At 42.6% G+C, this 16,356-nt stretch overlaps 1 protein-coding gene and 1 long non-coding RNA gene across 3 annotated transcripts in view; one reads left to right on the forward strand and one right to left on the reverse strand.

The window, feature by feature from the left end:
* Positions 1-16,356, forward strand: part of LOC116691634 (uncharacterized) — a 116,983-nt gene that overhangs the window by 42,112 nt on the left and 58,515 nt on the right. The gene's annotated exons all lie outside the window — the stretch shown is intronic.
* Positions 4,217-16,356, reverse strand: part of faxcb (failed axon connections homolog, metaxin like GST domain containing b) — a 22,336-nt gene continuing 10,196 nt past the window's right edge. For both annotated transcript variants that reach the window (XM_032519412.1, XM_032519411.1), the window contains 3 exons: positions 7,534-7,751; positions 5,136-5,252; positions 4,217-4,598 (listed from right to left, as the gene is read on the reverse strand). In XM_032519412.1, coding sequence (XP_032375303.1) covers positions 4,285-4,598; positions 5,136-5,252; positions 7,534-7,751 — 649 coding nt within the window. In that variant the 3' untranslated portion in view covers positions 4,217-4,284. The remainder of the gene's footprint in view (positions 4,599-5,135; positions 5,253-7,533; positions 7,752-16,356) is intronic.

The following is a 16,356-nucleotide window of genomic DNA, read 5'->3' on the forward strand; positions in this document are numbered from 1 at the left end:
GGTTCAGTAAACTGCCGTTAGCGTCCTTAGCCCCGGAGTTAAGTGCTGACCGGGCTGTCTGCTAGCTGGCTGGGGGGGCGACTGTGGATGTGTCCCTGGGGCTGTAATGATAGTGGATGGCTGCTAGCTGGCTGGGGGGTGACTGTGGATGTGTCCCCGGGCCAGGGCTGTGATGATAGTGGATGGCTGCTAGCTGGCAGAAGGCTGACTGTGGCTGTGACCCTGGGGCTGTGATGATAGTGGATGGCTGCTAGCTGGCTGGGGGCTGACTGTGGATGTGTCCCCGAGCCAGGGCTGTGATGATAGTGGATGGCTGCTAGCTGGCTGGGGGCTGACTGTGGCTGTGACCCTGGGGCTGTGATGATAGTGGATGGCTGCTAGCTGGCTGGGGGCTGACTGTGGATGTGTCCCCGGGCCAGGGCTGTGATGATAGTGGATGGCTGCTAGCTGGCAGGGGGCTGACTGTGGATGTGTCCCCGGGCCAGGGCTGTGATGATAGTGGATGGCTGCGACTGGCAGGGGGCTGACTGTGGATGTGTCCCGGGCCAGGGTGTGATGATAGTGGATGGCTGCTAGCTGGCAGGGGTGACTGATGGCGTGGCCTGGGGCTGTGATGATAGTGGATGGCTGCTAGCTGCTGGGGCTGACTGTGGATGTGTTCCCCGGGCCAGGGCTGTGATGATAGTGGATGGCTGCTAGCTGGCAGGGGGCTGACTGTGGATGTGTCCCCGGGCCAGGGCTGTGATGATAGTGGATGGCTGCTAGCTGGCTGGGGGCTGACTGTGGATGTGTCTCCGGGCCAGGGCTGTAATGATAGTGGGTGGCTGCTAGCTGGCTGGGGGGGTGACTGTGAAATGGCTGTGTCCCGGGGGCTTATGTCAGCTCTCATCCCGACTGAAGCTTTATTTAAGGTACAAAAAAATCTTTGGTGTTGGATCAATTGATATTGAAATCAATCAATATCAATAAATAAGGTATCTGTTGTATAACTGTGATGGAAAGTGGGATGTAATCAATGACAAAGCATTGTCATGTGGCAGAAAAAAGTTGTATTATGTTTACAGAGAACTCCCCCCCCCCAAAAAAAAATCAAGGTTTGTGTCAAATCATGGGGCAAAAATCGTGATACAACCCAAACCCTGGGTTTGGTGCATCGTTACAGCCCCAGTGGCAGTGTAACAAGAAGCTCAAGCCCACGTTAGCCAATCAGAATCACTCCCTCTCTCTCCTCCTCCTCCTCCTCGGCTGCCTAAACCTCCGTTTGTCTCAGTTTAACATAGTTAACACAGCAAAAAGTTTTCCTAAAATCTCCCCTCTGGCCGGAGTTTTTAGAAAGACTCGTTTTCAGAGGCAAATGAGGAAATGTCATAGTTTTTCAAAATAACCACGTAGGTGTAATCGGCCCCTCAGTTAATATACAAATACAGTTTGAAGTAAAAGGCCACAGGTTTCCACAAGCCTCGCTGGGAACGTGGGTTGTCACGTTGTATTCCAAATTCAAACCGTTTAAATGAGGGGGAAAAGCATTTTGGGTTTGACACCATAGAGGGAAAAATCATGGATGAAGATAAGGCTGTTTGTGAACTTGTAAAACTACGTCACAATATCATTACCACGATAAAACTAATAACATTTTACAGGATGGTTCAGGGTTATGCTGCGAGGTTTGAAAGGAATCTCAATGATTTATGTGTTAGTCATCATTTGCCTGAACTGGATTCTTTCGTGATATTACAGTTTTCATTGGATGTAAGAAACCCAAAGTATCTCAACACCATGAGATTTTGGTGGGATTTGCTTTGTAATTTGAGTGTATTGACCCTTTAAACTTAAGTCACATCTATTCTATATGCACCACAATCTTTTTACAGCAGTCATATTGCATTATGAGCACTTCCGCTAAGCTTAACATAACAGACAAAAACACTTCCTGAGACATTTTGGTCCATTTTATACCAAAGGTTTTTAACCCTTGTGTTGTCCTCGGGACAAATTTGAATTTTTTTTTAAATTTTAATATCAGGAACTTGGCTTTCTTTCAACCATATTGCCTAAAAATAACACGGATGCCTGGTAAAATGAATGATTACTTTCATCGAATTGTTGTTTTATTGAATTGGATGGCATTTAAAAAAAAGTGCCCAAAACCTCGGAAGAAATGACAAAAAAAGACAAAAAGTGCTGAAATAAACCAGAAATTAATAGTTTTTGTATAATGTCATAAAAAGGTTTATCGGCCATGAATTAAAATTTTTAAAAAAAGCGTAGAAAAGAACAGCCAAAACATTAGAAAAAGCACCAAAAGATGATGGTTGATGGGAAGACAACACAAGGGTTAAACTAGCGACGTATTTGGTATTCTGACTGTCTCTGCAAAGACTTCATCAACTGCTTCATTGATGACATTCACTTATTATTATTATTATTATCAGGACACTCAACGTCCTGTACTACTGATACACACATTAATGTTTCCCATTCCTTTGGCCTTCACCGTTCTCTACCTCCACAGCAGATTGCTCCCATTGAAATAAGGTGAAAATACATTTCCACTAGTGCAAAATAACATCTCTCTTTGAGAGCAATAAGAAAACAAAAGTTTAACAAAATATATATTTGACACATAAGATCTTATAGAAAGAAAAGTATGTAAAGTGGCACAGATGATAAATTATATTACAAAAAAAGACTATTTTCACCCATTTCTCTAGTCTTAAAGAACTAAGGCTGATTTGTTGCTGCGCTCAGTCAGTGTGTGGACGCATATCCATATGCATATACGCAGTATGCATATGGATGCACATTACACCTGCACACAGACTGACAGGTCACCTATGAATGGAACCCGCAATATTAAAGATTATACTGGGGCACCGTATATAGAGGTTTACTCCCTGACGCAGAGGGCCAGGGTTCGACTCCCCCCCGCGGCCCTTTGCTGCATGTCGTTCCCCCCTCTCACTCCCCTTTCACTTCTTCCGGTCTGTCATTAAATGCCCAAAAATAATTTTAAAAAAAGACAAGGACTGAAGGAGAAATCATTTGCTGTGTTAAATGGACTGCAGGTCCTCAGGGTGGAGGCATCAGGTTGACATCTAGTGGTCAAATGTACACATTACAGCACTTCACTAAAAACCAAAGAGATGTGGAAATCATTGATTAAAGCTCCGACGTGCCCAATAACAAAGCAAATAATTTCTACCTGGAGAGAACCAAGGATAAAAACAGGCAAATTAAACAGGCACAAATCTGCTCCTCTTTCCTTCTGGCCTCTGTTCCATAGGACTACGATTGCATGTTGGGTTGTGGTCTGATGGAGACATACGTCATGTTTTGATAGGGCTGGGTGTTTCGATTCACGTACCAATACCATTACCGGGATTTCTATACCGGTTCCTCCATGTTACTTTCTTCTAAAAATCTTCTAAAATCCATTTCAACATAAAGAAATGACACGTTACGGCACAAATCTTTTAATTTATTTTTCAGCTTCACCTTTTACGGTGTGTAACGTTAAACAGCGAGTAGTATGTAATGGTAGAAGCATGCTGCACGCTTATTGGCCAACTGATTATTAGGATTTGCGCCTTAGGTATTGGAATTTGGTTTTGAATTACGATGCCTAAAAATGATTGGTATTGGTACCCAGCCCTATGTTTTGATACAGGTTCTTTTCACATACAGTAGCATAAAGGATCAACCAGAGCATGGACTAGCACTAAATGTCATCTGTGTTTTCTTCTCCAGCACATGGATGCTTTACAGCCGAGACACAGCAGCTGTTCCTTTCAGCCACATGATCAATCTCCACCTGTTCCAATGGGTTTGTGCGTTAAGACACATGGCAGAGTGATGATTAGTTGCATCGTTTCATAGCAAGTGAAGTGCCACCTGCCTTGTCTAGACCGCTCTTCCGTTGCTGACGCACTTTTCAGGAGATGTTTCCTTTGTGTTAACCTTTCAAACCAGCTTCTGCATCTGAGGACGAGACAAATAAGGCAAAGAGAAACTGCCACTGCGACAGTTCTGGTGTTACAGGAGGGGTAAACCATACAGTGGTATAGTATGTATATTATGAGGTTCAGTTTGTATGCTCTGCATATTAATACCCAGTCGGTCCATCAGCAGGGTTTATCAATTTGGGCATTAGAAGTGTAGGACAGCTGGGAGAGCTGCTGTCTGGAAACCTGTCCAGAGTGCCTGTTGTTGTTTTTTTAAGCTAACCAACACAGTCCTTGTCTCCTGTCAGTCTCAATCCATCTGCCAATCACAACTATTATCGGGTCAGACCTCCAGGTTGGGAATTAACTCCTCCTTCAGCTGAATGTCATTCTCAGATCCCGTGCCCACGTCCGAGTCAAAGAGCGAGCGGTCAGAGTCGGGGGAGTGTGTGTGTCCGGCCGAGTGGCTGCTGGCGTCGCTGTCGTCCAGCGTGTCAGTCCTGGAGAAGACGCCAAAGCCTGTAGGGGAGCCGCCGCCGCCGCTGCCGCTGCTCTCACTGTCTCCATCATAGTAAAGATCCTCCACATCCACAAACCACTCGGGCCAGAACCTCCTTCGCATCCGCTCGCAGAACATGGCCAGGTTGATCAACTCTCCTGTAGAGACATCAGACACAGCAGGTTCACATGCACAGACTTATACAGGGGAAGTTCAAACACTGTGAGTTTGATACAGAGGAAGACAAAACATCTAGGACACTTTACGAGGCATATTTTGTGTTATCTTTTCAAAATGAGCCTACTCATCACAAATGATATATCAAAACAACAACAGAGAACCTTAATCAGTAACATTACAAGCTCTGATTCGGCTCTCTTAACGACAAGAGACTCAAGTGTTCCCAAATCTGTGAGAGATCTGAAAGCAACAATCAAAGCCTGTGTCAGCGGCACCGCATTGAAGTAGAATATCACTGCCACCTAGTGGCTGTAACTGACGAATACATCTATGACAAAGCAGCAAGGAAAACTGTAAACTATTATGTTAATTATGCTAGCCTAGAAATCTAAACCCAAAGCAAAACAGCGTAATACAAAAGATCAAATTGAAGAGACAGTATCTATTAATTCATTCATTTAGTTCATATTTATAATATACTGTTCCACTTATGTCTACGTCCTAGATCCACTGACCTTTGATGAGTTGCTCCAGCCGGGACCCGGGCAGAGTCCACATAGCCTGGGCTAAATGTCCAAACACTGTAGCATCTAACGTCGACATCTTAGAACCCATAAAGTACTTCTTTTCTCCTACAGGACAGAGAATGAACAGCAATTTCAAGTTTTGATGCAGAGGTATTTTTTATTTTTTTGAAGTATTGTTTTAAATTTGAAACAATATGGAAATAAAACAAGATAAAAGGTGGTTAATTAGCATTAAACCCCTTTATTAATTGTTCCCAATGTTTCATGTCAAAAGTAGGCTACCAAAGCCTCTCAGATGAACTCAAGTAGCCTACCCCTGTCATTCCATTGATTTTAAAGTAGAGGACCTCCACTGGAGGTTGAGTAACACAACAAAAAGTGGATATTGTTATAATATTTCTTCATACACTTCAATGTGCTACTACTACCACAACTTGGACTAGCAGAAACTGGATCTTTCATGACTTTTAGCTATTTCAATTATTTATCCAGCACAAGAGAAGTTAGCCTTCAGGGTTTATTTGTATCCAAACCACTATCTTTTCCTAAACTAAAGCAAGCAGTTATTTTTTTCAGATTAATTTCCCTTTATTATTAAGTGACAGTGGATAGACATGAAAGGGGGAGAGAGATGGGCGATGATATGCAGCAAGTCGGATTTGAACCCAGGCCTCTGCAGGACTCAGCCTACATGGGGCACATGCTCCTACTGGGTGAGCTAGAGGACTTGAACTGTTTATTCTTAGCTAACTATTTACTGTATCAGTTACTTAAAAAAAAACTCTTCAACTTCTCTTCATGCTAAATAGTTTTCATGCACTTTCAGTGATGGCACAAGGTGTTACTTCACACTTAGGTTAGTTGGAGATGTGTACACTGCAGTCAGCCTATTGATTATAGGTAGTTTACTTACCTCCTAAACACAAATATGTGGATTTTAATATATACTATAACATAATTTCAATTTCTTTTCAAATGAGTTGAGCTGCAACAAATGTGTAACCATGTTGAAGGTGCACTATGAGTACACTGTGAAAAAGCCCAGTCTCAGGAGACAACACGGGGGTCGTACATGTCAAACAGACACTAGGGACACAGGATAGGCACCAAAACATGGAACCACGTTCCAGCCAATCAGAGCTCACACTACTCAATCGACTCTGCTCACTGTGGCTGGAACGTGGCTTGTTGTGTTGGTGCCTATCCTGTGCCCCTAGTGTCTCTTTTGACGTTTATGACCCCTATGTTGTCTCCCGAGACTGTGTATTCAGGGGGCGGGCAGCTAGCGGATTAAGGAGAGATGTCTATGATTTGAAATACATTGAAACCATGCAGGAACTCATAGTGCACCTTTGATGAAACAGAAAACATTACAATAAGGCCAAGTACAAACAGTTGATATTATTAAGTATCTGTGGCCTTAGATATGACTTTTGCTAAATCAAGGCTCTTACACTCAGGCTTAACACAACATTTTGAAGCTGAAAGACCTGTACTTTGAGCAGCAACAACCCATTTGGTATTCACACTTCTGGTACTTGAGTCTGGAAAGCATTACAAGAGAAGCTGAGTGCCCTGGTGCTCTCACTCTGGGAATAACTTTCCATCTTACAACAATTGGTTGTTCGTTGAAATGGCACAAACAGATCGATGCAAATCACTTTTCGTCCCAGCATCGCACTCTTTGTTCCCATCTGCACACAGATATTGTATCCCTGTGGCTGACATCCAGAACCTTCCCTGCTTCATCTCTTCTCTACCTCACTAAGAACAAGCACACAGGCAATGACTGATGTGTGTAAGGAAATAAAAAGCATTTCCTGGCTACTTAATTCCATAACATGTATTATAATTATTTATGAATATTATTAAATATTTTATCCCAGGACATGTTGCTGTGCATATGTATTATGGACCTATGTCAGGGTCTGAAGCTTCATTAGGCCACATTAGACTGCCAGACAAATTTTACGTTGGTCGCCTAGCAATGCCGCACCAAATTAGCTTGATACAGATGTCATTGTCATCAACATGACAACACTTCCTGTGCCTGGCTCATGTTTTTCTTTTGGCTGTCACTGGTATTTACTTCTGATTTCCTGGGAAAACATAGCAACTGTTTTGGAAAAGTTGCAAAATGTATCCCCACTTATCCACCAAACTGAGTTTTTGAATACATTTTAGTCTATAAAGTGCGTGTACTGTAGTAATAAATGCATGTAAACTAATTATATTGTCATAACTCTGTTATCAGATTGTATAACAGAGTTGGATGAGGTAAGTGGCTCTAATGGAGTACATTTTAATGGCAAAGGTTTGGAGACGAAGCATTAGGAATGCTGATGCACATATGCATGCACATGCGCACACACAGCCTGTTTCCTACCCAGCAGCGTGGCCAGCGTCCTCATGTCCTTCTCCATCAGAGCGTAGACCTCCTCTTTAGAGAAGCGTCCGATGCCATGGCCGTACATCTCCCTGCGCACCATGCTGCCGTTCAGGTGGCTCAGGAGCCACTTCAGCGTGTCGCTCAGGGGACCGCTCATCGCAAGAAGCTTCTGGGTTTCCTCCAGGTTGTCCACCCACTGACAGTAGGCTATTGTCCTGTAAGAACACACACACACACACACACACACACAACACACAACACACACACACACACACACACCATTTATATGTCCACATGAAGAAAATGGTACAGGGACACAAACAATACAGACCGGGGTTTGTACACCTTTTCCAAGGTCAAATTCAAGCACTTTTCAAGCACTATTAAGGTCCATTTTAAAGTTTTTTCAGCAACTTACAACACCGTAAATTACATTCCAATACATAATCAAAATTATTTTTTTAGTGTTTTTGCCACATTTAAAGACATAATGCTATGCTAACAGCCAAAATTGTGTTTCGTAATAGCAGGAGGATCGGACATTTAAGCAAAACACAAGTTTTATTTTCTAAATATATCACTGTCTAAGTAGACTGTGCTTGCCAACTAACCTTTAATAAGAAATATTTGACAACCCTTGGTTTTGGGACACATTCTTGATATATAGAAGGTTTGATCAAAATCTAAGACACTAACAACAACAACCTGTAATTCCATTTGAACCCAGAAGACTGACAGCGCACAGGCACCTGCCTGAAAAATAGCCTATATTAATTAAAAAAATGTATTTCATTGCCAAGACATATCATGTACATAACAGAGCAGTGTAAATATTATATGAATTCATCCTCAACCTTACAGATGCTCAAATGTTTAACAGAACTTTTAACATTTAATCTTTCACAGAACTTGGTGGCTACAGAATAATTATTAAATGTTTCAGTATGTAGCCAATCAAATACCTTTTGACTGCAACAGTGGCATAAAGCAGACATCTAGGGAAGCCTTAACTTAAAACCGGAGATTATTTCTAATATGCAAAATATGAAACTATCACCAGCCATGAAGCAGATTGGTGTGTATGGAGAAAAAGGTCAACCGTTTGCTACACTGCTGCATGGAGTTCAAAGTCAAGATCATGTTTATTGTTTCACAATCAACTATATCTACATTTTATGTTGATGCACTACTATATACTGTTATTATTTTAACAAATGGGCCTTACAACTTCATCTTCCTCCTCCTGATCACTAACTGCCTCTGTCCCTCTCTCTGAATCTGCAGCCTCCTCTTCATCCCTCAGATCAGTTCTTCCTTTCCCATCTCCTTCTGGGGTCTTCTCCTGCTCTAACCCTCCTGCTCTCTCCAGTTTACTGCCTTCACCTTCTTCATTTAACTCCTCTTCCTCCTATGCACTACTCAGAATGTGAATACAAATGATCGGTCTCAGCACGCACTGTGTAGTGTGTTGTAACGTAACACCACCAAATCACATGAGGACATTGGCTTCCTGTGTGAAAAGTCCTTTATTCCCACAATGGGGAAATTGTCACAGTTGCAGCAGCGAGGGATCGGGATAGCTTCATATTTCACTTCCTTTACGACAACTTTTAGCATTTACAAGATAATCATGAGCAGGGGGTAAACGGCTTTTCAAATCCATGAAAAGTATTGGACAGTTAAATAATAGTTTAAAACAAAAAGTTTTATTGTGGTAAATGCACATCTTAAATAATAGGTAGTTGCTGAGCAGCATGGTTATTGGAGTTAGAGAAAATGACGTCCCAACTGGCACATACGTGTGTATTGCTCCTCTTTTTTCTTTACATATTTCTTATTTTGTGTTCTTCTGCATATTTTTCTCTCATTGGCACCAAAGCCACTCTTTCCAAAACAGACGGTTTTTCTCTCACAATTGACAACTGCTCCGTCTCACCCTCCCCCAAGGTTAAGAGTCTGGTGTGTCATCCTTGACAGACATTATCCTTCAACCCCATGTCAATACATTACCCGGTCTGCCTACTTCCACCTACGTAACATCCTCGCCTCCGCCCTCCCTACCCCCCACACTGCTGCAATTCTTGTCCACAGTCTCGTCACTCCCGTCTCGATTTTTGCAACCTCTCCTTCTTCGGTCTCGCTCACAATCCCTCCACAAACTCAATTGGTCCAGATTCAGCTGCCCGCATCAAAACTCGAACCCCCTCCATCCACCACATCACGCCTGTCCTCCAACACTCCACTGGCTCCCGGTCCAGTTCCGTATCAAATTCAAAACCTTCTATTAGCATTCAGGCCATCCACAACCTCGCCCCCCATATTTGTCTGATCTCCTCCAGCGTCCCACTCCCTTCCGCTCCCTCAGATCCTCTTTCCTCCATAACCGTCTGTCCCCCCCGCCCGTCTCACCACCATGGGGGGCAGAGCATTTAGCCGCTCTGCTCCCCGTCTCTGGAATCACTACCCCCCCAAATCAGAAACATTGATTCATTCCCCCATTTCAAATCACAACTAAAAACACTCGTTTATACTGCGTATTCCACCTAATGTCTGTTGCTCCGCCTTTTCTTGTATAGTATTTGTTTTGCTGTATATATTTTGTTTTTCTGTTTATAGTTTTGTTTTGCGTTGTATAGTTTTGTTTTTGTTTTTGCTGTATAGTTTTGTTTGTGTTGTATTTATTTGTTTTGCTGTTGTAATATATTTGTTTTGCTGTTGATAGTATTTGTTTGCTGTTTATGTATTGTTTTTTTTTTTGCTGTTGATAGTGTTGTTTTGCTGTTGTATGTATTTGTTTGCGTTGTATAGTATTGTGTTTGCGGGTTGTATAGTATTGTTTTGCTGTTTTAGTATTGTTTTGCTGTTGTATGTTTTGTTTTGCTGTTGTATAGTATTGTGTTTTGCTTGTCTTAATTTATGAATCCCTGTGCGGCGTCCTGAGTGCCATGAAAGGCGTCTTTAAATAAAATGTATTATTATTATTTTATTATTTATATCAGAAATCATTACATTCATACTGTATTCAACATAAACAAACTGGTATGCCAAAAACAATAGAATCAAAGATAGAATGGAATAGATCAATTGGATTGGAAACATAAGAATACATGTTGTTTGTTGTCATAACACACTGAATCCTGGGACCAACTGTAGTTCTGACACACATTCACTCAGACGCAGTTTGTATCAGAGAGTCATTTGACTGTGACAATCCAAAGGTGCACATGGCAACAGGAGAAACCCATGGAAAACTGGATTCAACTCTGGAGAGATTCAACCAATCGATTTCTATCTCAGTTCACTTGAAGAACAGACGTTGTGAGCTGAAGGACAGCGAGGCGACGCTCACCCATGTAATCTGAGGGAGAGTTCACCTGATCTCAGACAGGACTTGCTGGCCAGTCTCCTCGATCCCTCCAACTACAGAGAGGGGCAGCAGTTGCGGCCATGACAACGAGCTGATGCAGAGGGAGATGCGTGACTTGAAAGTTCAGCTTGCTGAACTGTCCCCCCCCCACCCGGAAACAAGCATCTGAAATCCCAGCTGGGAAATCAGTCAAACAGGGCGAAAAGCCCAAAAGATCTGGACCTCAGTACTTCATACTGAAACCTAAAGTCGAATTGGAGAGGGTGAAGGGAGAAGGAGGCCCTAAAAAAGGAGTGGAGACTCAGAAGATGGAGCTTTGTAAGAGGACAGATGCTCAAGGTAAGTACGACCACCAACGTTGGGGTTGGAGAGTCATCTGGAGATAGAGGGCTCAACTCAGGAGCTAAGGATAAGTTGAGCAAGATGGAGGAAGCTCTCCGAGAACAGACGAGGAGGCAAAGAATATACGGAAATCCCGGGCTTCCCATAGAGCCCAGCTGGATGAGGCTCAGGCTAAACGTGTCCACTCCCCACCCGGGAAAACAGAGTATCTGAATCCCAGCTGGAAAAAGCCCAAAAAGATCTGGACTTCAACCTTCATTACAAGACCTGAAAGGATTTAAAGCAGATGAGGGAAGATGCAGGGCTTAAAAAATATTGTGGCGACTCAGAAGTTAGATTCGAGAAGAGAGACAGATGCTCAAGGTAGGTAAGACCACCAACGCATGTTGGGAGAGCCATCTGGAGATGGAGAGGGCTCAAGCTCAGAGCTGAAGGATAATTAGCAAGATGGAGAGGCACTCTAAACAGGACAGAGGCAAAGAGATTCTGGAAAGATCCCAGGCTCCCCATAGAGCCCAGCTGGAGATGCAGGACCAGAACAACAAGAACCTCATGGCTGCGCTTGAAAAAAGTTTGAACATCAGCTGGAGAGTCATCTCAACCAGTGGAAGGAGAACAAGGCATCCCTCCTTCAGCCACAGAAAGCCTAAGCTGACTCAGCAGGAGAAGACCAGGAGTGGGAGAGGACTGAGAGCACCTTGAGGTCCCAGCTGTAAATCTTCAGAGCCAGTAATGCAAAGCCAAAGAAGAAGTGGTACACAAACTTCTGCCTGGCTGAGGAAGACAAATGCATTTGTTCTGGTACAGTATCTGTCTGTCTGTCTGTTTGTCTGTGGTATAGTATCTGTCTGTCTGTGTCTGTGTGGGTCTGTCTGTCTGTCTGTGGTATAGTATCTGCTGTCTGTCTGTGTGGTCTGTCGGTCTGTGTGTGGGTCTGTCTGTCTGTGTGGGTCTGTATGTCTGTTGGTCTGTGTGTGTGTGTGTGTGTGTGTGTGTGTGTGTGTGTGTGGGGGTCTGTCTGTCTGTGTTTGGGTCTGTGTGTGTGCGTGCAAACAAGTGTGTGGGTCTGTGTGTGTTAAGGCTGTTAAGCCTCTTTTTGGTCATCCCAAGTTGTTGCAACCCTCTTAGTACCAGCCTGTGTGTGTCCTTGGCTACTAAATACGAAAATGATTAGTCTGCACCTATAGCCTCGCTCTGAGATGGTGTTGAGGCGTGGTTGGTATTTCAGATTCAAGATTTCTTTATCATCATACCACAGCACACTGTAATACAAAATTATGTTCAAAGTTCACAGCTTAAAAGAATACAGCACAGAAACAATTGAAAACACAGTGGAAAAGTCAGGTTATTAGTTATATGAATTAAAATAAATAAATGCTTATATGTGTGTGCAGAGGATGTAGAGTGATAACGTCTAAAACTACCTTGGTGTGGAAAGCCTCCTCCATGCTGGGATCAAAGGTGCAGCCTACCTCCAAAATGTCCACCTCACTGGACTCCTCATTGATAATAACAACATCTGGCGAACATGGTGTAATAAAGTAAAGATTTGATATGTCTTTCACTATGAGGACACACACACACACACACACACACACACACACACACGCTACACTGGTTACCTGATTGTGTCAGAGCAGGAATGGTCTGGCATCAAACTACTTATATCACAGATCTCTAAACCCAGAATAAGTTGCAGTAACACGTGCAGTTTGTCCGGAGTAGAGTCTCACTAAGAAGGAAGGGGTTCTTGCTCTTCTTCTTGATCTTTCGAAGATGTAACATGGGCTGCAACTAAGGATTATTGTCATTGTCGATTAATCTGTCAATTATTTTCTCAATTACTCGATTAGTAATTCGGTCAATGAAATGTCAGAAAACGGTCCGAAAAATGTGGAGCGGTGTTTTTACCAACAAAATTACATCCTCAAATGTCTTGTTTTGCCCACATCTCAAAGATATTCAGTTTACTGCAATCAGAGAATTTTTTTTTAAATAGTCTGCAATTAAGTTAACTGTTGACAACTAATCGATTAAACTGATGTATGTTTGCAGCTCTAGCTCTAACTGCAACTTCCCTATTTAACAACATTCACATTTCAGGTGAGAGAGAATTAATTAGATTCAGCCATGAAAACATCTCTATTTTCCAAACTGACGAAAGGTTATCACACTCGGGCTAACACCCAGCCTCACCAATCATCTGGACCTGACAGCGCCGTCCACAGAAGCACTTCATCTACACAGATGAACCAGCTTGGGGCAACATTTAACAGCAGAAAACACAGTTTCCAACATTCATGTCGTGAAGGACATTGCCCCCCCAAACCCCCCCCCCCCCCATGTGGGGGCTAATTCCCAAAAGTTCACATTGTTCCAGATTCTGTGTGTTTAGATTTTTTTTCGGTATTTTCAGCCTTTTATTTTGATAGGATAGCTCTGCCCATTGAGCCAACCCGGCCACAGTCTTGACTTTTTAACAACATATGATGAGTAGGGCTGGGTTAAAATAATTAATTCTTTGTTTGAGGGATCTGATATCAATTATTAAAATCCCCAAATCAATCTTTTAATATATGAGTTTTTAGCATGTATCCTGTACATAACCCACCACACACTTTTTGGGGCTCAATTGTTAATGTAAACATTAACATGGTGCATTATAAAAAATATTTGCGGGTTGCTTCTTTATTGCACAATTTACAGCATAAGTTCTCAGAGAATCTAGTTTACATCCAAGCTAAACTGGCATCATAACCTAATTGATATTTAATCAAGACATGGTGAATTGAAATTGAATCCGTTCAGGAAATCATTGGCGACACCCAGCCCTCACGATGACAATCTATATTTTCATCTTTCACGCTGTCACACAATTCCTAATAAGCAAATAAAGCGAATGAGCCTGTCATGAATCAAACATGTAGGGTGCACAGAGGTGTCAATAATAATCAGAGGTTTGGCCCCTGTGTCCTACCAACGAAGCTTTATGTCTATTGACAATTAACCTTGTCCTAATCAATAAAAGTGTGCCGCCCTCTTCCATCGCACTGCCCATTTATCAGTTATTCTGTTCTCGCCTCGCCGCCGGGAGACAAGATCATATATTCAGCCAGTCAAACTGTCAGGCTGCTGTTGTGTACATGAGGAAAAGCTCAGAGACTGTCGATGCCTTTCATCCAGAAATAGGTTAGAGAAGAAAAGGTGACATTGCACACGGCCCAGAAATTCCATTACCGTTTGGATTGAAAAACCCGTGGACAAAAACACCCACTCATTGGCCTTATTGTTGAGTCATTTAGCTTCTGTCTTAAAGAAGCTAAAGAAAGAAAAAAGGAAACCTGAGTAGCTACATGAGCCATCAAGTAGAGATTTGTCTCACAGCAGTAGACAGTAGACCTGTCTGTGTGCAAGCAAACCCAACTCAAATCCTCATTATCCCTCTCTAACTCTGCTTCTATTTAGCTGCATACCCTCCTTTGTGACCATTACAAATGTAATAAAGGAAACCAATACAAGACAGTTGTTATATCTGCATTTATCTCATTACTAAGTATAGTTATAAGAATAACTGTCTCTGCTATTTAGTACAGTCATTGTAGACTCTGCTCCAGCCAAGCTGCTTGTGCATGTAAGCTCTAACAAGATTGAGCTAATTCATCACTACACACTTGCACTTTCTCACACCACCTTGTTGGAAATAAAGACTAAGGCTCTCCCACAGCTCATATGAAAGCCTGGAAGGAGCCTCGGTCTCCAGCCTGCTTTGTTCTGGATCACTCTATTTGACCAGACGCACAATGGAAATGAAATTAAATCATCTGACCTACATCATGTCTGGGAGTAGTGACTATCCAAAAGCCATACATTACTTCCTGTTACATTATCTTTTGTCCCAAGGGGATATACAATCCTTTCTTTTAAGATTTAGAAAGACCCTGCTTAGCAGATTAGAATGTCAAATCAACTTAAGGGCGTGCAGTACACAGGCAATGCATGATGATGTACTCTGTGTTTTGTCCTTTCTGCGAGGTTTTTCCCACTTATAGTTGTGACCAACGCAAATGTTGGAGAAAAATTGATGTAATGATTAGTTTAGCCACTGGGGAAAAATATTATATACAGTATAATAATATCCACTTATACATTTGTGTATTTACACATCCAGCAGAAACAAAGCTACGTTAGCATTCATTTGGAGTCTTGTTTCTTTAGCTGCTAAATTCTCCACTATGGTCACCAGCTATTGTTGCTAATGTTGTCTGTCTGCCGTTTGGTGCTGGGCTTATTGTTGTGCAATGACTTTATCAAAGCTTTTTCACTGAAAACAGCTGTTGCTGGAAACAGGGATGATGACAAAGCGACGTTTATGGGTCATAAATCAATACAGGGGGCTGGAGAGAGGCTAAAAAGCTGCGTAGAGCTGCGCGTAACTGCAGCCAGGTGATAATTCTCTGTGTATAGCCTCTTTCCGACCAAGACGTTCCAGGAACGTAGTTCTAGGAACAGTCCACTTCTAAACAGTTCTACTAATTACTCTCCCCCAAATCCAGTTTTTCCATTTGCGTTCGCACTGGCCAAGCAGCCACAGGAACTGGTAGGAGGGGTAAGGGAGTGACGCAAGCACGGCATCGGTCTTCATTGCATCGTTACTTGACTTTGTCGCCATATACATCAAACCACTGCGGACCAGGCTGGAGTACTTAACAGAGAAACATAGAAGAAGAATAAGGCTCCAGCGTAATATGATCCGATTTACTAGGATGGACGGATGAACATAGACGAGCAGAGCGTAACAGGCAAACGAAACGACGGGTGAGTTTAACCAGCATTAACAATTAGCTGGTTAGCAGACGTAGGCAAATTGGGCCTTTCTGTGTGGAGTCTGCATGTTCTCCCTGTGTTTGCGTGGGTTTCTTCCAAGGAGGTAAGCCTCTCCTCTCTAAGCGAAGCTCCCTATGGCGCCATTTTGATGTTAGCAAGCCATCACCCGCTGTTCGCATTCCATTGACACCCATTTATTTCGGCGCCATTTTGACAGCGTTAGAGTCTTTAAACGCTTCAGATATAAAGTTATTACTTTACATGAAGCGTTTAAGGACTCTATTTGT

The sequence above is a fragment of the Etheostoma spectabile genome, chromosome 6, assembly GCF_008692095.1.
Source record: "Etheostoma spectabile isolate EspeVRDwgs_2016 chromosome 6, UIUC_Espe_1.0, whole genome shotgun sequence".
Taxonomy (NCBI): domain Eukaryota; kingdom Metazoa; phylum Chordata; class Actinopteri; order Perciformes; family Percidae; genus Etheostoma; species Etheostoma spectabile.